Source organism: Rhodnius prolixus, unplaced genomic scaffold (assembly GCF_049639745.1).
Source record: "Rhodnius prolixus isolate KJV_2025 unplaced genomic scaffold, Rpr scaffold_10, whole genome shotgun sequence".
NCBI classification, from domain to species: Eukaryota; Metazoa; Arthropoda; class Insecta; order Hemiptera; family Reduviidae; genus Rhodnius; species Rhodnius prolixus.
The window spans coordinates 5,406,267-5,430,290 of record NW_027411615.1 but is presented as its reverse complement, the minus strand read 5'-3'; the positions used below and the strand labels follow the sequence as shown (position 1 = coordinate 5,430,290).

General features: G+C 32.2%; 1 protein-coding gene across 44 annotated transcripts in view; it reads right to left on the bottom strand.

The window, feature by feature from the left end:
• Positions 1 to 24,024, bottom strand: part of Dscam1 (Down syndrome cell adhesion molecule 1) — a 160,864-nt gene that overhangs the window by 101,063 nt on the left and 35,777 nt on the right. For all 44 annotated transcript variants that reach the window (XM_074133750.1, XM_074133785.1, XM_074133782.1 and 41 more), the window contains exon 3: positions 494 to 672. In XM_074133750.1, coding sequence (XP_073989851.1) covers positions 494 to 672 — 179 coding nt within the window. The remainder of the gene's footprint in view (positions 1 to 493; positions 673 to 24,024) is intronic.

The window sequence follows — 24,024 nt, the reverse complement described above, 5'->3', positions numbered from 1 at the left end:
CTTCATCTTAGATCAGGAGTTTCTAAACTTGGCTATTAGGGGTTCCTCTCCACTAATTAAACTGTCGCCACAGAAATATCTCCAAGAACAATTTATACATTTAAATTATTCTTCACTCCTATCAACTAGCGCATACTACAGTAGTTTTTAAGGTTAAACACGGATCTATACAGAAAATAGTGATCCGAGCGGGTTCAAGTTAACCTCCTTCACTCAGTTAGAATGTGTAGTGCGATTCGGAAATCAAAGTTAAGTCGAGATCTCAAAACCTATCTGATTAATCTACCTCTAATGATTGAGACGATGAGAGATACAATAGACAAACGTGCTATGATGAATAAACCAAATAAATTATTCTGTTTATTTAGATAAGACTGCTTCAATGCCTGCCTCAGATAATTCGCAACCTTTCCATCCAATATATCTGTATCTAAAACAAGAGTTCTTAAGTTTTCAATAATGCAAGAAAAAAAAATTGAATAGAATTACAAACCTGTCTAAGTCCTGGAACATCACCAACTGCGGAGCCATCAGGTCGGATCCAAATGATTTCGGGAGTCGGATTTCCTCTTGCGGTACATTCAATAACAGCGCCAGTCGTATTTGAAAAGTCTACCCTATTTGGTGGTTCTTTGATAAACATTGGTCCAACTGTAGTGTCATCGCACCAACCTGAAATAGAAACATAAAAATAAATAATGGAAATAAAACAAGTTGTTTACAGATTAATAAGTAACTAAGTGATAATATTGAGAGCAAAATGAATGACTAAAGAAATTAACATAATCAAGAAACACAATCTATTTTCAGTATATATTAGTGAACACTGTAATGTAAATAAAATTTTAAAATATGTAAACAAGATATTAAGTAAATTCTATCATATTTATAGCAGAAATAAAGTTCGACGACCCTTACAAAAAAGGTTGTTACTTGTTGCAAACTTTCATATTAAGAACCAATCTTATAGCTTTTGGTATACAACTGGATTACAAAATAAAAATTACTAACAACAGAATTACTAACCATGTAAACAATTTTTTTACATTATTAAATATTACAAGTAAAACAGCTACATCAAAGCTAATAACCTAATAATATAAAAATTAATTATTTTTTATATATTCCAACTATAAACTTGTTTAGTAGACAAATAAACTTTATATATTAGACAAATACAGCAGCCTTGAAATATTCTACGGATATAAATCTGACTTTCCTTGAACCTGTGAATCAGACAAAGATTTTCTTTCTGTAAAGATCATAGAATGGAACAATCTCTTAGAATTGGTCGTAGAATTACTGAAATGATCAGTAGCCTGTTTAACGAAAGATGCACTTCGGAAGCTGGGTGTGTTCTAACAAAACTCCAAGCCTAAAAACCTCATTTCAACTTCAAACAAGAGCTAAAATATATTATATATAGTATAAAACTTAATACATTTATTAAACGGAGAGCCATGAAATTCAGTCCGTTAGGCAAGTTCCGAACATTACATAAAATAAAAAACTCAAGTGAACTAAAATATCAAATTAAACTGAATATTCAGCATACATACTTGTCTTTGAAAAGTTAACATATGCTTCTAAATATAAAATATGCCTGTTTGAACTGAGCGATTACGACACATTATGACCTGTAGTAAATAAATTTTATCCTTCCAAACCAGAAAGATTTGAAAAGGACATATTCAACACATGAAATCTAGATTCGCTTGACCTACTTGATGCATCTTGCATTTAGTTGTAAAATCTTTACAAATGCGAGTACCATGAAAATTCATCTCCTAAAGTAGATAATTTATCAAGATGAAATCGGCAATTAGGAAAGAATAGTCTAATTTTTTAAAAATAAGGAAGTACCATATTTTTAACATATGCAACTGATTGATAAAATGATTTTAAAGTTAGAGTGACAAGTCAGATACAGGAAATCTGTTATTTTAAGAAAGACGATGTCTCAAGATACATCCTTGTGCACAAAGGATTTATATCATTTCCTTTGAAGGGATTATATACATATGCTCCTAATTTGTTAAGGCAGTTTCTTTAATCACATGCACTTACTTATTTATGTAGAATGTGGGATTAATTTTAATCAATTTTTTATTAAAATACTTAATAAACACCTCACCAAAAACAAGTTTAAATACAGAATGTAATAAGAGAAAAATAATCAATGCAGATTTCCTTGTACTCTGAAAACTCCAAGAACATACAAAAGAAAGTTACTCAATCGTTTCAAGCAGTAATACATATAACATACATATATTACAATAAATCAGGAATTTAAAACGTAAAACTGAGGATTATCGATTTTCTGGTTTTCAGTAAAAATTAAGATTTCATTCATACCTTATTCTTTGGTGTTTTACTTTCTTTAACAACTAATCATTTCCACTATTATTAGGACCATCTTACGAAAATTGGAATGATAATGAAAAGATAACGTCAAATAAAAAAACAATACTTATTAACAAAAATTAACTATTTCTTACGTCAGTAGAACACTCGTAAAAACAATTAAAGTAAGGTTACAAATAACCTTACCAGTACCAGCCTCTATTGCAATTATGTTTACAGAAATCGCCACTAGAGCTCTCCACTGAATGGAGAACAAAGTAAGCCAACAGCCTGTGTAATGGCGGCCTACAAGTCTACAATATTCCCATTTCTCATTTATCTATTTCACGATTAAACAATAAAACTTCTGAAGTTTTTCGTATCTGTTAACGATAATTGTGTAAAACATGAAGTATTATTCCATAAAAAAGATAATTTATCGTATTTAAAAAAAAAATATTTTCTTGCTTAAATCGAAAGTTTATCAAATACCTATGGGAGAAATATTGGAAAAAAATTTTTAAATTAATTATTTCATTAAAATTATGAAGTTTAAAGTATTGGCCAATCACAATGAAGAAAAGCTGCAGACGGTGGGCGGGTCATGCACACCTCTAGTGTAATCCCTCCCACCACAAGTGTAACACCCCCACCTCTAATGTAACCACGCCCCGTCCAATGACAGCGAGTCAGGGCTGATCAAAGCGTATTAACAATGGTGCTTCTATACTTTTCACTTATTTTTCTAAATCTTTTATTATTTTCTCATATTTCATTAACTTTTTTTTTTGTTATTTTAGAAATAATATTAATGTTAATATTAATGCTAACAAATTATTTAAAAAAAAAACAATCTCAATTTTCAAGAAATTTTTCATAATATAAGATCTTTTTAGAATAGTTTTTGCAGATATTCTATAGTTCCACTTTACTTTCTTGAGAAAAGAATCTCTTATGAACACTCACATGACTTTTTCTTACTATAATTTACGAATGTAATTGAATTTTCTTGCAACATAGAAAACTGCATAAGAATATTCATAAGTGACTGTCTGTTACATCCTGTCGTGCTCTAGTAAATGGTTATTTGAGATTATAATTCTTTTTTTTTCAAACCTATGCCAGAATTTTAACCCTTCCAGCTACTTTTTTAAATTATATTATAAAAGACGACATTGTTAGTAACATCTATTGATTCGAATAAGTTTAGTGCGTGGTGGTGTCTTAAGTCTGTTTGATTTATCCAACTCTGTTGATGGTTGAATAAACGTCTTAAATTTTTCAGGGATACTGTAAACATGCTTCCTACGACAAGATACAATGAATAAATTATATATGTAGGAAATGGTTGGAATTTTAATGTAATTTGGTAGACAAAAAGTCGGGGTTTACTTTAGTATTTTCAAATAAAGAAAATATATATTTTAGTTTTAATTTCGTTTTATTTAGTATTTGATAGGTTTTTGAGCACCCAGGATATTGATTTCAACTAAGCGTTTATTGGAAAATTGTTACGTTTGAAAAATATTAATCATTTGGTAAATTTTTCATTGTGAAAGAAAAAATATGATCAATTTTTTTAACAAAATTCTGATTTAGAACAAATTTAGCGTAATAATTGAAATTTACGCTAATTTGTTTTTTTGTTTGTAAAAGATTACCAATTTGCGACATCTTTTCTTCATTTAACGAATGCAATCTTCCACAGAGAAGCTGTCGTTAAAAGGGGGAACTTAATTGCTTGTAAAGCCTCTTTACTTCATCCTAATGGTCCAGAGATTTCACTAGAGAAACAAGAATATAACTTCAGAATCAGTTAGGAGAATTTATAAACTTTATATTAGAGGTTGGTATTTATCTTTTAATGATAAGGCCTTTGAAGATTTTTGCGTGGCTCTAGGAAACCTATTTAAGAACCAATATCTGTTTGTAGTTTCTCGGTGGATCGAGATGGGTCTTTTATTAGGAATTCTGTTAAATTTAATTAATTGATTAACTGCACTTTAGCGATGGCATCTCTCACTCTCTTCTCGTTTTAAATGTTTTAAAAGAAGTTTTAGATTGATATATACCAAAATCATGATTTTGGATCATGATCCATATTCTAAAAACTACGACTCTTAAAAACGCCTCATCGACAATTACATACAACAGCAATAAGTAGTATGTGAAAGTAAAAAAACAAGATTTTCTTTGCGTTAAAAGTTTTCTTTTGATCCGTCCCCGCTTAATTTATCAGCATAGTACATTTATACAAATTTCAAGCTCTGATGGTCACGAATATTTCTATTGTTTAAACATTGATTCCTTCCTGTTTAGAAATGGTAGAGAATTTCATTTCGTATTGTGTTGGTTTCGATGCCTTCACATCATTCGGCCGGAAGTAAACCCACACGCCACAAACTTCACGCTTCCGTTGATCTCAATCACTGCTATTCATTTTATAATTATTATTTAATTAAAAAAATATATATATCGTATAATACCCTTATATTGTTGTAACGCAGCTTTTTGTTCTGAATCAATACCCGGATTCTGACGTCAGCAGGATATCAAAGAATCTAGCATGAACACTCTAACATTTTCTTGTCTTAATTAAGCTTCCCTCGAACTTATAATTCCTAAAAAGATAGTTTAAGTTAAAGATACTTTAATTTTAAATGAAATGAAACATGACATCACAGCTCCTCAGATCTGCATTGTAATCAATAATTCCTTGAGAAAAGTACTTAATACACGTATGTAGAAAAGATACATAATAGAAATCACGTAACTCTTTCTTTCTCAAAAAATAATTTTTACTTACAAGAGTAGCAGAAAACACATCTATTTCCGGTCAGAAATGCTCCATAAAAACATTTTACAATCATAGTTGCAGCGATTTCGTGGTGATTATTGTAATGGTAACTTGGAGAGTTTAAGTGCATAAAAACTATATTCCATGTATAGCTGTTACATTTTTATGGTCGTTAGCCGATTTTGGCATTTTGCCTATGTTTAGTATAGCTCCTGGATTCATAGAGTATATGATGAATAGTTTAAGTGAACATTTATTCACAGCATAACAAATCACAATCATTCAACCAAGACTATAATCTGACCTATAATGTGATATAAAGGTACAAGAAGACATCCATTCACGTTACTTGGTGCCTTAGTAGCTAAAAGAAGTGAAAATATATAGATACAGAAATTAGGAAAATTCCAGCAAAACTAAGATAGATTTTGCCATTTTCTCTTTTTTCTGAATCTATATATCCAAAACTAGACGACCTAATGTGTACAATATACGCCTGGCATTAAAATACAATGTTAGAAACAGAAATTAAGGAAATTCCAGCAAAACTACGATCCATTTTGCATTTTTCTCTTTTTTCTGAATCTATACTTCCAAAACCAGCCGACCCAATGTGTACAATATACGCCTGGCATTAATGTACAATGTTACAAGCAGAAATTAAGGAAATTCCAGCAAAACTAAGATAGATTTTGCATTTTTCTCTTTTTTCTGAATCTATACTTCCAAAACTAGACGACCTAATGTGTACAATATACGCCTGGCACTAAAGTACATTGTCAGAGACAAAAATTAAGGAAATTCCAGCAAAACTAAGAAAGATTTTGCATTCTTCCTTTTTTTCTAACTCCCTACTTCCAAAACTAGCCAACCTAATGTGTACAATATACGCCTGGCATTAATGTACAATGTTACAAGCAGAAATTAAGAAAATTCCAGCAAAACTAAGATAGATTTTGCATTTTTCTCTTTTTTCTGAATCTATACTTCCAAAACTAGACGACCTAATGTGTACAATATACGCCTGGCACTAAAGTACAATGTCTGAGACAAAAATTAAGGAGATTCCAGCAAAACTAAGATAGATTTTGCATTTTTCTCTTTTTTCGGAATCTATACTTCCAAAACTAGCCAACCTAATGTGTACAATATACGCCTGGCATTAATGTACAATGTTACAAGCAGAAATTAAGGAAATTCCAGCAAAACTAAGATAGATTTTGCATTTTTCTCTTTTTTCTGAATCTATATTTCCAAAACTAGACGATCTAATGTGTACAAAATACGCCTGGCATTAAAATACAATGTTAGAAACAGAAATTAAGGAAATTCCAGCAAAACTACGATCCATTTTGCATTTTTCTCTTTTTTCTGAATCTATATTTCCAAAACCAGACGATGTAATGTGCACAATATACGCCTGGCATTAAAGTACAATGTCTGAGACAAAAATTAAGGAAATTCCAGCAAAACTAAGATAGATTTTGTATTTTTCCCTTCCTTCTAACGCTCGACAACCAAAACTAGCCAACCTAATGTGTACAATATACGCCTGGCATTAAAATACAATGTTAGAAACAGAAATAAAGGAAATTCCAGCAAAACTACGATCCATTTTGCATTTTTCTCTTTTTTCGGAATCTATACTTCCAAAACTAGCTGGCCTATTGTGTACAATATTTGATCTTCATAAAAATACAATGTTGGAATTCGAAATTGAAGAAGGTCTATGAAAAGTAACGATGGTTTTATATTTTCTTTTATTTCTAAACCTCTACTTTGCTTACGAGATTAGCCTGCCTATCGTGTATACTTTGTTACATTGTATACACCTAGAGCCTACTTCTAATCCATCCTTTTTTATTATAATGCACGCTGGTCCAAATTCTCAATTACTGGAAGATGTTGGATCGGGCTTATAGAAGAAGAAGCATTCATAGAAGAAGCATGGATGGGGATGCAAGTGCACAGTCTGCCTATCGTAGTTTCTTTAAGTATGCCAGTTTGTCCGCCGACATGCTGTCCTTGTTTGATCGTTAAATGATTTCCTATTTGCATTCCATGTGTATGTAATACGTTGGCACTTCCGAATACAGCAGTATTTTCGTAAACGCGTCTTTCTGACATAACGTGTAGAAAGCAGTGCATTCATCGTTACAGATTGAAATCTATGAAAATTCAATTTAACAATGCATTCAAATACATCGAAATGGAATCGTAAAATATTTAGTGCGATATAGCGTGTGTTGCTTTTACGTCCAACAGGAGGCGCTGTTTTTTAAGAAACCCTGCTTTTACCTGTCACTGCTGTGACATTTATGTAATAGGTATATAAAAGCATGTCTGTATTCGAATGCAACTTAGTATCTAACTTTCAAAGCAATCGGTAAAGAACTTTTGAGATTTTGAACAAAAAATAACTACATTTTTATTTGTACAGGTACATTAATTAGTGAGTAACTACGGTTTCTTAATAATTATAATATTTTGTAACTTTATAAAACCTACTATGTACTGAATTGCACGTAGACCTAATGTTAGTTACTATACATACGGCCAAGCGGCTCCCACTCTTCGCACTCTATCTCAAGAACGGTTGATTGTATGGAAAACTGCATAGAATCAAATTGTAGAGAATTTTATGTTCTACAACTTTTGTAATAATAATAATAATAATAATAAGCCACTTATTTCAAAGGAAACAATATATTTACAAAAACAAACTATTTTCGTGACCTCTGACCACTGATTTCCGGTGACGCGTACTCGAGATTCTATAAGACTTTTGAGCCAACTTATAAAATGCCAACGCTAAGATTTGTACAAGCTTATAGCTTATTATCTTCCATTCTAAGGTTGAATCTAAGTTTGATTGGGCTATTATAGTGTAATAGTTCTACACAAAAAACGCCTATTTTAATTTTCTGATGTAACCTTACTGTTTTATGATAAATCGTCTTTATTGTTGAGGGAGGAAAAACTATTTCTAGCGAGATGGAAAAGTAATCTTTTTTTTAAAGAAAAAACAATCTAGACAATAATTTAGTATTGTTTAAGCAAGATTCCTTTTCAGGCAATGCACGCTGATAAAAGCTAAAAGATGAGATTTCGAGGTTTGCATTTAGATTGCATCTGGTAATCCGGCCTGAAAATCTGGCGAAATCTGGGCGGCTCAATCTAATTGGATTAGATCCAATCTGGTTAGCAAGCGCATATTTTTAGACGAGATATTGGTTTACGGATTGTAATAAAGGCGGCCATATTTACACATAATTGATTTTCATACTGAGTTAGCCGCTCTGGCTGGTATCCCCGTGGAGCAGGATGCCCGCCACTAGGCCGATGAATGGCACGCAATAAAGGAACGACAGCAGAGGAGTTGGAGTAAGTGCGTGCCAGGTACTAGCCGCTGTATGAGTGTGGACCAGTAAACTAAATCAATATCTGGCCACCACGCCGTCATGTGCGATCCCTCCACAAGAGAGGCTGCAAGTTGTGGGGAGCATGGAGGCGGCAGTTGTGCGCCTGTGGAAACGGGCCACCGCCTTTCCCGTTCACTCGCTCCAGCATCACTTACTTTCTCAGATGTATATCTACCCCCAAACGTGAGATGAGTTTTTTTTTTTTTCTAGTCTCGTACCAAAACTTCTCAGCCTTATTCCAACTTTTAAATAAATTATTGCTACGCTCTTTCAACTGCTTTTTTAAATACATTATCTATCAGCCAGAACTGAAAATCTAACATTGAACAAATATTTTATTGGAAAAACCAACTTTTATTCATTAAATTTACATCTGTAGCGAACGACTATGAATAGAATATAATTGTATTCTGTTATTTCGTAGATTTCCTCATGTTGATCCATTTTTAATCTTTTAATTGTTATATCCGTGACAAAAGTCTTGAATAATGCATTTAGAAAGTTCGCGAGGAATGAGATGACAATTCTTCTGGGGAAAAAGTTGCCTGCGAAATTAGATCGCTGTCTCGAAGAGAGAGAGACCACTGAGTACTGAAAATTCTTCCGGAAATACATCCTCCCTGTCCAGAATTAGAATAAGACAGATAATTCACGGACCAGATCATACACCCAAAACTTTTAAATAAATATTACAATTAATTCTCTATCGATAACCACCATATATCTTGGAACATTTTCGATTACACTAAACTATAAAAACCTTCTTTAACTTTTATATTTTCGAAATAAGCCTTTTTTAATTTCTAGTGAATAGTAACCAGAGCGTGAGTTATCCTATTTGGTACATCCTAAGCAATTGTCACAATAGTTGAATGTGACTGAATGCATATATTGTAGCCCGGCGGGGTTTCTCAATTTTTCGTAATCTGATTTGAAAGAAAAATAAATGGAAAATACCGTAATCCTGTTAGCATAAAAAAAGTGAACAGTCATGCAATTTAGAGAGTTTTTCTCAGCAATAATTTGAAAATTAAAGAGACTTTTTATTTTCTTTAATTTTAATTGTTTTTTCCATTATTTTAAAAGTCTTTGCTTTGGGCGCATGCAAATAGCTGCGCGGACATAAAGTTGAGAACCCCTGAGTAGCCAAATAATAAGAAAATTACTAAAAACGATCAGTAGACTTTTGTAGTAAAGTGTAGACTGTAAAGGTTTCAACAGAAATTTTGTGAACGTTCGTTGAATTTAATAACTTTGCAATTTTTCGTTCTTTTCATTTATTTCTTCTACCGTAGTGTTCTTCCTCGTTTAATAACAAAATATTTGAAGTTCCGGCCTTGTTGTACGTAGTCAAGTTTCAGCCCTACCTCTACCTATCCCCACCAGAATTCACATATTTCTTCAATATCATCTTGCTGGGGTGTGGTTGCTCCTCTTATAAGTTATTGACGTCAATATTGCTTGTACCTAACGCAATTGTTCTACACAATTTAGTACATCCAATAAGATTCCATTAATTTTATATAGTTCTTTCCCATAATCCTGGGACACAGGAGGTTTTGCAATTTTTGGGTCAATTCTTTTTAACTAATACACACTTATTGAGGTGCGCTGAACATGAAGAGAAGGTTGTTTCTTCGAAACTAATTTTTGTTCAGTTTTAAAAACTATCTTTATATCAGATTTGTGGGATGTAGGTATTGAAAACTTGTCTCTTTCTCTAGTTGCCAAATGTTTCGGCACACGAATTTTGCCTTCATCAATGGCTGATAAGATACGAAGCTATGATGTAAGTGAGGAGTACGAGTATGTTCTATGTAGTGGTTATATTTGTGGTTACAATCAGATGTCTTTAAGGAGGCTGAGGACGATCGATGACTTTCTTCATTGAGTATTTTATTTAAATTTGACTGTATTTATCATTATGTAATATATTTTTCTTTGATTTTTTGGTGTTGAACATGTGTTGGGTGCTATGGCGTGGAACGCTAAGGCTGTAGTTCCCACTCCACTGATCTCTCTATCGTGTAGGTAATACCATTCTTTTCTCTAAATGTTATGTTGTCTGTCCAGTGCGCGCAAAGTATGCCAAGTAGAGAAAGGAGAGTTTTTCATGGCCAAACCACCCCCCCCCCCAAATCAGAGTACAGAACATAAATCCAGGAAAAGGTCAATAAGTAAACCACACAATTTGATATTTTTTAAACGTTTACCAAACTAAAAAGCTACTAAGTTTAAGCTAAAAAGCTGGGAAAGCTGCAAGGTTAAGCTGCCCTCTGAAGTATTCATTCAAAACAATTTATTAAATATTTCACCACCTGTTTAATATCGAAGAATATTAAAAAATACTTTTATTTTACAGCTTAACAAAAAAAAAATCATTTTCACCAGAAATTTGCTTTTATACAACAGAGTTTTTACTAACTGTCGAGAAAGAAAGTTCCTAAGTTTAGATATGGACATGCTAGGTGACTAAAGAGATAACATGCAGTATGAATATGCACTAAATATGTTGGTGCAAGCCTTCCGCTTATTGCGTGATAGTTGTAAATACGTACAGTTAGTTTGCCCCTCAACAAAGGACGCCTAAACTTCTTGAAGAAATTAAGAACTTATTAGTTTTAGAAAATGATTCTTATAAGTACTATAAGTTAAATTTAAATTTGAAATCACACATTAAAAAATTAGCGAAGCTGTTGGGGAAATCAAAGTGTCTTACATTTTCTGTAAAATCGCTTTTCCTTTAAATAATTTTCTACAAATTTTGCTAGTTTAGTAAGGTGACCAATTTTTTTTACAATGAAAAGGAGGACAAAAAAATTTAAGAAAAAAGTACAACGTAAATAAGTTAAACATTTTATTAATTCAATAATTTACAAATTATGCTTACTATAATTATTTTTTGTCAATATATCATTTTTTAACAGTATATTGGAAATTCCGGAGCAAGAAATATCCTTCATATTGAACTTTGCAGTAAGTGCTGCAGCTGGAGTATCAACATTCAATCTTGATTTCTCACTTAGCCAAAAATCATTACCCATTGAACAAACTCTTTGAACTGCTGCATTTGTTCCAGGGCAGCACAACGTAAATTCAACAGGAATTACTAAATTTTCGTAGGGAATGTGTTCATTTTTGAAATGGTTAAATATTTCCACCCATCTTTTATCAATTTCAACATGTTGATTTTCCCATTGTTCTAATTTATCAGAATTTAAATATATATTCAGTCTTCTAATTTCTTCAAACAGACAATTGTCATCGATTTTAATATCAGGCATTTCTTTCGACAAAAACTCAACACAATTTCTGAATACAGAGATTAACATATCGAAAAGGAGGACAGGTAGGAGGACATTTTTCGAGGGAGGACAGAACCTACAAAAGGAGGACTGTCCTCCCTAAAGGAGGACGATTGGTCACCTTAAGTTTAGCAATATTTTTAGTATTATCTGATATTATGGAGGCGATAGAAGTTTATCTTGTTCTGAAGACGCATTTAGTTGCTTAAAGTAATGCTTAATGGTGCTCTGAGAGCCTCCCTCAGAAAGATATATATCAATTAAACAAAACAAAACAAATCTTTCAATTATACGAAATTAGATAAAATAAAAATATTGAAATGATTATAGCTAAAGCGAGTTAGTAACTCATATAGTTTGAACGACTCTTTGGAGTGAGATAATGAGTTTTTAAAAGTGGTATCAATCAATAGGCTAATAAAATGGAGAAACTACTTTTTAGTGGGGCGCTAGTTTTTATTTCTTTACTCAAATTTTCATGACCTGTTGGAAGAGATTTTTTATTTAAATTAGTCTCTCATAAATTACTTTTATTAGTCTGTAATTCTGCATTAATATACGAATATTCTCGTATTTCTTCGCAGTCTAACATCTTAGTTCAAATCATCACGATTTCTTTTTGTTTGTACGAGACAAGTCCGAGTTTTAAAAAAATGACACTCTGTAATGTCGTTGGCTACAGTTATAGCCCTCTAATCGAAAAGTTTTGCCCGACAACAGAATTTTATATTTAACATAAATTGAACAGTGTACAGACTTTGAAAAATGGTGGTTAATATAGGCAATAAAATGAGTGGCTATAAGCCAAAACTATTACGATGTAAAAGAACTATTGTGGCTATCTAAAGTGCAACGTTTGTAGATAGTAGAAGCGTTTGTAAAACTTTAAATTTGTCCATTTAGTGAGCAGGGTAATGAGTAAAAGAGTTAGCTTGTGGGTTCACGAAACCCACGTAGTTTCAAACATCAACGCTAACAATACCAATATTTCTTGCAGATGTTTAATTTGTGAATGTTAAAAAGATATCTTTCTTGTAGTTAAAATTGGTAAGCTCACATAGACGTCGAAATCTCTGAAGAAACGGCTCTAGACTTGCTTCCTTAAGGTAGTGAGGATACACAATAATTTTAAATGAGCTTTAAGGAATGAGCTTTCAAACATACTTGTTCCGCAAAGCTTAAAACAAATGTGTTCGGTTTAAAAGTTACATCAAACTCAAAATTATTTCTTTTCAATAAATGGTTCCATATAAAAACGTTAACTATGCTAACTTCAATGAAAGTTGACGAATAGTGTTAAAATAGCTCCAGTTAACTACGTCTATAAAGATTCTCTCTCGTACAGTCTCAATGAGATTGAAATTTATTTAACTAACAGCAATTTAATTTCATCAAATCCTCATTAAATCCTCATCCGTTAAGTGAGTTTAAAACAATTTATCATTAAGTTAATATTAAGCCTTTTGTTTTTATGTAATTCACCCACATGGACAAGAATCATTGATGAATATTTTCATGCGGGTGGTACATATATTGCCCAAGTTAAACATATTTTTATTCTATTAGTAAAAACGAGAAAGAACTTAAGAAGTAATAGTTTTTTAAATTAAAAAAAAACTTGTAAAGTGGTGTTTTTCGAATGAATTAATTAGTGAAACAGGAAGTACATTCTTATCCAGATGGTGAGAGCCTCGGCCAACTTAATGTTCCAAAAGAGAGAGAAAGACAACTAGCGGTGGGCAGGGATTTAACTTTCTCTCAAGAAAACTTCATCAAACGGAACTTCTTCGTGCTCGAAGTTTCTACAAACCTCACTAGGGTATCAAGGAGCACTTCACCTGAAGTTTCCTTAAGGACTATCATAGGACCTAAGTAACTTAGGCTTGATGTGTTAGGTGCATTTACTCAATATTAATTATCCAACACCAGTTTTTATATTCCAAAACGCGTTCGTTAAGACTGACATTACACTAACCTATTCTGATGCTACATGTTTAACTGACGTCATACGTTTTAAATAGAAATATCCTGTGTATGTAGGCGTTATTTTTCTCTCTCTCTCTCAATTCAATAATTTTTGCAATAGTTGGCCCAATAAGAAAAGGCTGCCAGAATTTCTCTTGACAATGGGAAACGAAGTTTTGAACAGCAGGCTTTTTAAGAAGCAAGCTAAGAATTATTGAAATATTAAGAATGTTAGAATTGTTATTAAAATTACAATAAATACTAAGAGCAATGTATTTTAAAGTTATTTCGTAGAGCTCACTTTTTGTACCTGTTATAGATTATTATATATGAATTCTTAATTTATTCTACTACTAATACAAGAAGTTGCGTGACGTCAACTATTTATTTTTTTATTCAGAATAGATAATTAGTATGTTTGTCTGTCCACCAGGACAGGGATATTAATTTTCTGATAATATTTGAATTCATAATACCTGTGGCAGTATCCGAATAAGTGATAATAAAATGTTTCAAGTTTTATAAATAGGAAAATAAATTAATGGTATTTATTGATTATGCGTTTGAGGTGTACTATTAATGCTAAATAGACATATCACTTACATTAAACTAGGAAGTTGCAGGTTTTTAAGAGAGGGGAATCACAAAATTAAAGAAGAATTTTATTAATTCGTTAAGTCGGCGGAAGAGATTAGCTCAGTGGTTAATGTACTGGATTTTCTGGCGGAAAACCCGGGTTCCAAACCAGTGGGCAGATCTTTAGGTTTTGTCTTCTAGCAGCTTCTCTATATACGTACTGTCCGCCGTTAGCCGGGAATACACTGAAAAAGCTCAGAGGGCAAATAACCTGAGATGATGATGAAAATAAAGATGTAGCTCTTCTAAGTTATGTGCTGATTCCTTGGAACATCTTAAGCGCCGACCCAACATATTTCGCACATTATCTTGATGGAAGATGACATCCAGAACAAATAAGGCTTTGAAAACGTTATTAAAAGGGACTTTACTGTTCGATGTAACTTTGAACAATAAATCTGCCTTGGATGAAGACCATAGATGGCCTAAACCCAAAGGATGGATCTCCCAAATGAAGAGTTTTCAAAATTAACTTGATAATTTTCTGTAAACGGAAAAACATTTTATTGTCTCAAAATATTTTGGACCCCCAAATTTTTTATAATGATTGTTATGCTATTCAGTTTTTCGATTGTTAAGATTAATAATATTTTCGAGTTATTTTCTATCAATAATGTGAAGGGTCGGTCTATATATGCCACTGTCATTCCCTTTCCAATGTGGGTAACATTTGTGCTGCATCAGGGTAATCACATTTATGAAGGCAGATGGTTCAATTGTGGTGATTGTTCTATTTTGACGTTTTTTTTATATTGATTTTTATTGGCGCTAAAACATTCTATTATTGCCAAGATGCGGGTTGATTGTGCATGATCAATATGTGAATAAAGAGAGTGAGATAAAACTTACTCTTCTTCAAGGAAAGTTAAGGGTGTAAGGAAGAATTGATTGATGGAATCAATTTAAATAATGAATTGTATTTGACTAACAATACCACCTTAACGAACACCTAGAGAAAGTTGAATTAGATTCCATGAATTGGTACAACAAACTGTTATTAACAAAATCAAAAATCATGCTAACTAAGAGATTCTTGAACACGAAATCAATTTTGTTTGTTTTCTTAATTAATTGCCTTTAGTCTGGTTGGTATTTAGCGTGTCTTAATTAGAAGACATTTCTCAGTATTAACTGTTTTGTAATTTAAATTAAAGATTGTTTTTTTGCCAGAAATTATAATTAAAAAGAAGATATCTTAAAGTTACGTTCTCGATAGTAACCTTAAACACCAATTTTGGTCTCAAAATCTTGACGAAATCTCATTTTCGTCTTATATGTTGGAAATTCTGACATCGTAGTTTCTCAAAAACGTAATAAACTTCAACAACCTTAACCTTGTTTCATTCATTCATTAATTTCACGCTTAAAAACTTCTAGGCCTTGCAATTGTTGGACAAAAATAAGAAAGAAAAAGACAAAAATTAATGTTCGGACTAAATTACTATCATTTAATTTGTTCAAAGAAGGCTGAATCAGTTAATAGATGTTTTATATTTCCTTTTAATTAGGTTTTAGTGATTATGGTTTGTCATAGAGAAAGAATTAAAGCCTACAATTTTTATTTTCTAAATAACCTGCTATTATGTGCTAAATTAAACAGCTGTGCTGTTCTAATTATATTTTATTTTTTATGAGCTACTACTGTTCATACTTCCTTTAAATTACGAAATGTTTCAAGGGCACTGATCATTTTACTTCCTCTTGTAGTATTGAGAGAGCATTGCAGTAAGAGATGGTATTATAATTGTCAAGTTTTTGAGAGTTTGAGAGTTCCCAGCAAATTTCCGTTTTGAGGTGTACCATTTCCGCAGAATTTTTTTTAGAAATCGTCTGTCTGTTCGTATTTTCGGACAGTTCTTGGAGAAGCTTAACACCCTTCTAATGAAATTATTTCGCCGAATTGTAAGCCATTAACAGCAATAAAGTATTCTTGAGTATTGAAGGTGTTGTTAACTTTCTAAATTAGAACAAAGGTACCACCTATATTGGAGAAGAACATAGGTGCCACAGTTGCAGAGCGGTTAAGAGACTAGACCCGCAAAGCTAAGATGTATTGTTGGCTTAGTGGGTTCGAATCCCCATGAAAGGTCTTGGATTTTATTTAATGGTTAATATGAGAATTTGTAGTAAAGTATGATTGGACGTCGCCTCGTCCACAACACCTAATTTGGTAGTTGTTGGTAGTCCACCTGAAAAAACAGGCGATTACATTACTTAAATTGAAGAGAACATTTAGTGGAAAAGCTTCTTATGAAGACACAACGTTTGTGTTTATCAATGAACAGTAGTAATATTATTTAAAACGGCTTAATTCTGACATCAACCCTAAGACGGGACTGAAACGTCCCCTTGATTTTCATGGATATCCATTTCCTATCAATCCCCTTTGATAAGCCTAAGGGGAAATATGACTATCTCCCACCAAGGAAATAGGATATCAAATGATTTTCCTTCAAAATACAATTTCCCTATTGAAGCTTCCAAGATATAGAAGGGAGCTCTTTCTTTTTTTATTTTATTTCAATATTTCCTCCTTTTATCTAGCATCATATTCGGTTATCGATTTCAATGCAATCGATTGCGTAAAAACCTTGAAAGTCAGTTAGTGTGGCGCCGTTTTTTTTAAATTATTTATGGACCATATCTCTGTAAAAAAAAATGAATTGATTTCTTTAATTTTATGTTCCTATTTCTTCGTTTAATGATTATTTGTAGTTCAGTAGTATGTTTATATTTAGATCATACTTCAAATGCTTTATTTATTAATTCAAATTTGTCATTTGAAAATTGATTTCTTGTGATTGCTCTTATTTAAGCGACTTCTAAGTGAATTACTGTTTAAGGAAATGGTGAAGAACCTCATTCTTCAGATAACGTTATCCAAACATTAATCAATTTAATTTTGAATAATTTAAATTCTAGAGAAGGAGCCCACAGTATTAGCCTATTTATTCAAAGTGATTTTATGAAAATTTCATATTTCAAATGTAGTTGATCCACAAAAGTATATACTCTTAAGATTAAGAGATCACCTTCCTAACCGCTTATTTAATATCTCTAGAAAAGGAATCAGGTAGAAGTGCTAGATATACATGGATTACCTATACCTGCAAATTTGTTTGGAATTATGGAACCCTTAAATCCAGATTGCTTTCTTAGTTTGTTCAGCTATTCCCTGTTTTTGACCACAGTAAACTCGCCTCACTCGGTAAGTAAAAATGCTATTGAAGTTAAAAAGTCTTAAGAACTAAACCGATTTTTGATCCTGTCAACGGCTATAGCAGGAAGGATTTGTGGATAATTGTGCCATTTTTTCAGAACCTCTACATCCAAAACCAACCGACCTAATGCGTACAATATACGCCCGGCAATAATGCACAACGTTAGAAACAGAAATAAAGGAAATTCCAGCAAAACTACGATACATTTTGCATTTTTCTCTTATTCTGAATCTATACTTCCAAAACTAGCCAACCTAATTTGTACAATATACGCCTGGCACTAAAGTACAATGTCTGAGACAAAAATTAAGGAAATTCTAGCAAAACTAAGATAGATTTTGTATTTTTCTCTTTTTTCAGAACCTCTACTTCCATAACAAGCCGACCTAATGTGTACAATATACGCCTGGCATTAAAATACATTGTTAGAAACAGAAATTAAGGAAATTCCAGCCAACCTACGATAGATTTTGCATTTTTCTCTTTTTTCTGAATCTATACTTTCAAAAATAGACGACCTAATGTGTACAATATATGCCTGGCATTAAAATACAACGTTAGAAACAGAAATTAAGGAAATTCCAGCCAACCTACGATAGATTTTGCATTTTTCTCTTTTTTCTGAATCTATACTTTCAAAAATAGACGACCTAATGTGTACAATATATGCCTGGCATTAAAATACAACGTTAGAAACAGAAATAAAGGAAATTCCAGCCAACCTACCATAAATTTTGCATTTTTCTCTTTTTTCTGAATCTATACTTTCAAAAATAGACGACCTAATGTGTACAATATATGCCTGGCATTAAAATACAACGTTAGAAACAGAAATAAAGGAAATTCCAGCAAAACTAAGATAGATTTTGCATTTTTCTCTTTTTTCTGAATCTATACTTTCAAAAATAGACGACCTAATGTGTACAATATATGCCTGGCATTAAAATACAACGTTAGAAACAGAAATAAAGGAAATTCCAGCAAAACTAAGATAGATTTTGCATTTTTCTCTTTTTTCTGAATCTATACTTTCAAAAATAGACGACCTAATGTGTACAATATATGCCTGGCATTAAAATACAACGTTAGAAACAGAAATAAAGGAAATTCCAGCAAAACTAAGATAGATTTTGCATTTTTCTCTTTTTTCTGAATCTATACTTTCAAAAATAGACGACCTAATGTGTACAATATATGCCTGGCATTAAAATACAACGTTAGAAACAGAAATTAAGGAAATTCCAGCCAACCTACGATAGATTTTGCATTTTTCTCTTTTTTCTGAATCTATACTTTCAAAAATAGACGACCTAATGTGTACAATATACGCCTGACATTAATGAACAATGTTAGAAACAGAAATTAAGGAAAGTCCAGCAAAACTAAGATAGATTTTGTATTTTTCTCTTTTTTTCTAACGTTCTACAACCAAAACCTTCATTATTTATGTTATCTACCCCAGGTCTAGATATACGAGAATAAATGAAATCCTTTATATGCACTATCTTGGAGAATAAATTAATAATTTGACCATTTCCTACTCATCACGTTGCGTATTTTTGGTTTATATTTCCGATATCGGGGATTCATCGAAAACAACTTTTTGGTATTTCCTTGAACAGGAAAAATGTTGATTTTTTTGGTTTTGTTTAGAAAATGGTGTCTGTCTCTGTGTGTGTGCATTTCCATTGCATAAAAAATAAAAATTAACTGTCAAAATATAATCTAGATGGAGGACTGATTTACAGGAAAGAGCTAATGTACCCTAATGTATTCAAATTATGTTCCACAGATAGTATTGATTAGACAGCGGAAAAGATGCGGGTTCCGAATAATTATCGCCATGTGTTACTTTTTAATCTGTGTTGAAGGTTTTTTCTTTTTTACTTGTGTTCAGAGAATGAAACGAAGTTAGTGTACTTCAACTCCAAGCTGAACACATGTCCTAGATTGGGCAACGTCATCATTTCAATGACGGTTATAAAAGAAGGCGCGCTTGTGATTGTGTAGTGATGGTGTGGAAGAGACGTGAGTAGATGGGGAGATTTTGTATATAATATATGTATGTATATAAAGGCTTAGATCTGGTAAGATCCTGAAGTCCCCGTAGTTATGGTGATGATGCTGTCTATATAGAAAGCTTTTGATGTAGTTCAACATAAAGACCCACTCAGCCAGTTGTGCACACTGTACCCCGCATCACTCGCTCTCTTAACGTACACCTAATCAGCATCTCAATGGCTATTGAGTTTTCTGCGAGTAATTACTTATTGCAAAACTTTAAAAAATCACAATTATAACAATAAAAAGTTCAAAGCATATGTCCGTTTAATCGAGTCTCAGCGATTCATCAAGGCCTGAAAGAAAAGTATCCAATGGTCTCTTTTCTTTCTCATTTCTAGAGTCAAGTTTTAGAAACTGAGATTCTCCTCAATGAGAGATCCAAATTCTCGGAATTGCCCTAGAGTTGCTCACCCCAAAAGAATCTTTAAACCAGAATCGTGTCTGAACGGAATTTCTATAAAACTCTGGGTATTTGAAATTGTTTTTATTTTTTTTCACCCAATTTTTCATACTACCTGCATATTTCAAAGGCCTTCCTATTTTGAAATTTTTATACTAGACACTTTCAAAAGACCCAAGAAAAAACTAGGAATTATGTAGCGAAAGCATTGAAAGTGAAAAAATGATGAAGGGTTCTGAGAGAAACCAAGTTACAATGAACTCTAGAGAAAGTCAGAGAGATGAATGAAGATGATAAATGAGAAAGTAGATGATGAATACATTATATACATACATAAAACTCAACAATTTATTAATAAAAAATATCATAAATCGGTTTACTAACATTTGGAATAAAAAAGAAGCATGGGTAGTTTGCGTCGTCAAGCGGCTGGTGATGGACTTGACTATTGCCTTTAGCGCTTACCACATCTTGACGCAGGGAAACGGCTATAGTAAGAGGTTAAGGTTAATGAGTAAGCTTGATGTGGCTCTCTTTTACGATGGTAACTTTTAGCTGCATTAGTTTTCTTCACTGCTTACTTATAGTCATTTAAATAACCGTCAAGATAATGTATTTTAAAACTTATAACAGCAATTTGGAAATTTGACATTCCTCTAGGTTACCATAACCGAATCTGAATGAATATGAACTGATTTTCATTTCAGTTCTCTCTAAAACCTAAGTTTATTTTCCAGTTAAAAATGGGCCCGACTAGAATGAAAAAAAAGAATATAATTACTTTTTGGGGGGGATGATACTTGCATTAGACTGCATAATTGCATAATTTTTAGAATTCTAGAACTATGAAATTATTTTAGAATTTAGTGTGCTTGTCGATGTTACTAGCAATCAAACATAAAATTACTCACGGTTTCGATTACTTCGAAAAGTTAAGTATCTTAGGGTTATTGGGATTTGATGTATCTGTTTTCTGGAGATTGATTGGAGGAAACAACTCCCTAAACAAAGGATGTAAACTCTTAATTTGTTTGTTTCTTGGTAATTGCGGCCGTTCGAGCAAACTAAATAGGTTTTTGCTTGGAAATTAGTTTAAGAGCACAAAACTGTTACCAACAGAAGTTATTATACAGGTACATAACGTTATAACATGCCTGAATGAAATCTGTAAGGGGAAAGATTTCACCCTCTTGCCAATTGCTTCTCAACTTGCTTAATTTGATGAGTACAACCTGAAGAACCAACCCCCTTTGGATGATGGCAATGTAACAACTTGAAAATGAAGTTTTCCAAGAAGTATTGTACACCTGAAGATAGCAACCAGTCGACTATCATTACAGCTATTATTCTTCAGGTTGTGTTCGCCGGCAACAAGTAGCCAGTCAGTCCCCTGTAGTCGCCGTGAACACTTGTGTCACGGAATAGCTATTTGGCGAACTAAACTGTGACCACTAACCTCTGCTAAACTATTGTCTACTACATTACCTCTTCCCATTTATCAAATGTGGGACACGAAATCTCTTTTTGTTCTTTTCATTTATGAGGACTTGTTTAAGTTTAATAAAACCTATTTTAAATAAACTTTCTGATTATTTAATTTTATGGTGGTTTAAATTATTATTTTCATATTTCTATAATTTTACATTATTTATTGAAAAAAATATAGAATGAAATGATCGTAAAGGATAGGATTTAAACAGATATTTTTTTAAACAAAACATTCATTTAGTGAAGGGTTATTAAAAATAATAATACTTGATAAATAATTTGAATTGAAAGAAAAAAGCATAAATTTATGGAAAATAGCAGAAAAAAGAAATGCTTGGAATATATGTTGCCATACTTCAAGAAGAATAAAGAGGGTTTAGTAGATGAGAAGGTGTGTTCTTGAAGTACGCTCTTAGTTAAAGACAGGAGAAGGGAATTGTTCATACTCATCCGCCATAATAAGCCCTTGGAAGCTAAGAACAAAAGTGTGAATCTAGGTCACCTATTCCCCTTCACTTTTCTTTATTATCCTCTTCGTCATCCCATGTACCACGCCTTCCTGACCTATCCATTATTCCGTCTCACTTACTTTAATAGTAAAATATAAACAAAAATAAAACATTTAGTACAATTTCAATATTATCCAACGAACAGCATTACTAAATGATAAAGATTTAGACGGCGTGGCAACAATAAATTTAATAGCTTGATTAAAGTATCGTATTGGCCCAGGTAAATTTGGTTCCTTCAGCACAGAACTTATAGTGACAATTTAAATTTATACCTCATCCATCTATTCTCCCCAAAAAATATTCCAAATATGAGTGTTGCAGTTTTTGAACAAATGAAAATCAAACAATCGTTTCACTAGTATCAGTTTGATCTATTTCAGCTAATCTTATTAAAAATCAAAAACATTTCGAAATATTAAGTTCCTTTACTCCATAACAAGCACTAGAATATTAAAATTTTACTGAACTGACATTACAGGATTCCATTTATTGCCAACCACTCTCAATATCCAACGATTAATTCAATTAATAAACTGTTTTTCAGGGAAAGTGGCGAAAAAAACTCCCTTGAGTGACTTGGTAGGTCGTTTTGAAAGTTTCAACTAGAATTTGGTATTTTAGTTACTTAATTTTTTGGAGCAACAGTACTTTAGGTAAGGGAATAGCCACTCCCCAACCTAGAAATACCATGAATCAGATTTACTTAAATTTAAATTAAATTTTATTCAAATGAAAGAAGTACACCATCATTAGTGCAATCTGTGCATACATTATGGAAGTATAGATTTTGGTCGTCTAGTTTTGGAAGTATAGATTCAGAAAAAAGAGAAAAATGCAAAATGTAACGTAGTTTTGCTGGAATTTCCTTAATTTCTATTTCTAACATTGCATTTTAATGCCAGGCGTATGTTGTACACATTAGGTCGTCTAGTTTTGGTTATAGAACGTTAGAAAATAGAGAGAAATGCAAAATCTATCTTAGTTTTGCTGGAATTTCCTTAATTTCTGTGTCTAACATTGTACATTAATTCCTGGCATATATTTTGCACATTTGGTTGTTTATAATTAATCTAAATTCCTAACTTTTAGTTTCTAACATTGGGTTTCTAAGCCAGACGCAAACTGTTTTTATTAGGTCAGTTGTTTTGGAGGATGAGGTTCTGAAACGGGTAAAAAAGGGGAATCTCAATTTACTATTACTTCCGTTTACTAAAGGAAAGCTGAATGTTACTGTCTGTGTCGACTTTTATTCTTAATACAATATATCGGTTTAAGGATTTTGTTCGCTAAGCACCTGGCGAATTCGCTTGCTCTTCCTAAATCAAAATAAAGTTTAACTTGAATCCATTTTTTCGTTTTTTGCTGAAGTCCCTAAATAAGCAAACACTTATTTCATTTTATGTGCAAAACTCAGAATACCTAAACGGGCTTAATTGTAGTTAAGTATTATCGAAAATACGAAACGATTGCATTATTTTTTTTTTATTCGCACAAAAACACTTCGCAATCAAGTGGTTAAAAGAAAAAAAATGTTTTATTTAAAGAAACAAAGGCTCCGTTTAATTGCTGACATATTTACGATGACTATTATAACGATGTCATTAAGGCCAAAGAAGAATCAAGAGTGACAGACAGAAATAGCCGACCAACATTCCGCTGTGAGATGTAATACGTATGTACTCGTATTTTTAGATTTATGGGAAATAAAATGAATAAAAGAACCAATAAAATTGTTCATCTCTTCCCCCATCAGTATTATATATTTAGAAAGAGAGGAAATGAGCGAGGAGAGAGAAAGTTGAAGAAAAGATGCACTTGCTTAATTTGTGTTTTTCTTTGCTTTCACAAACATTGGATTTTTACGGGTTATT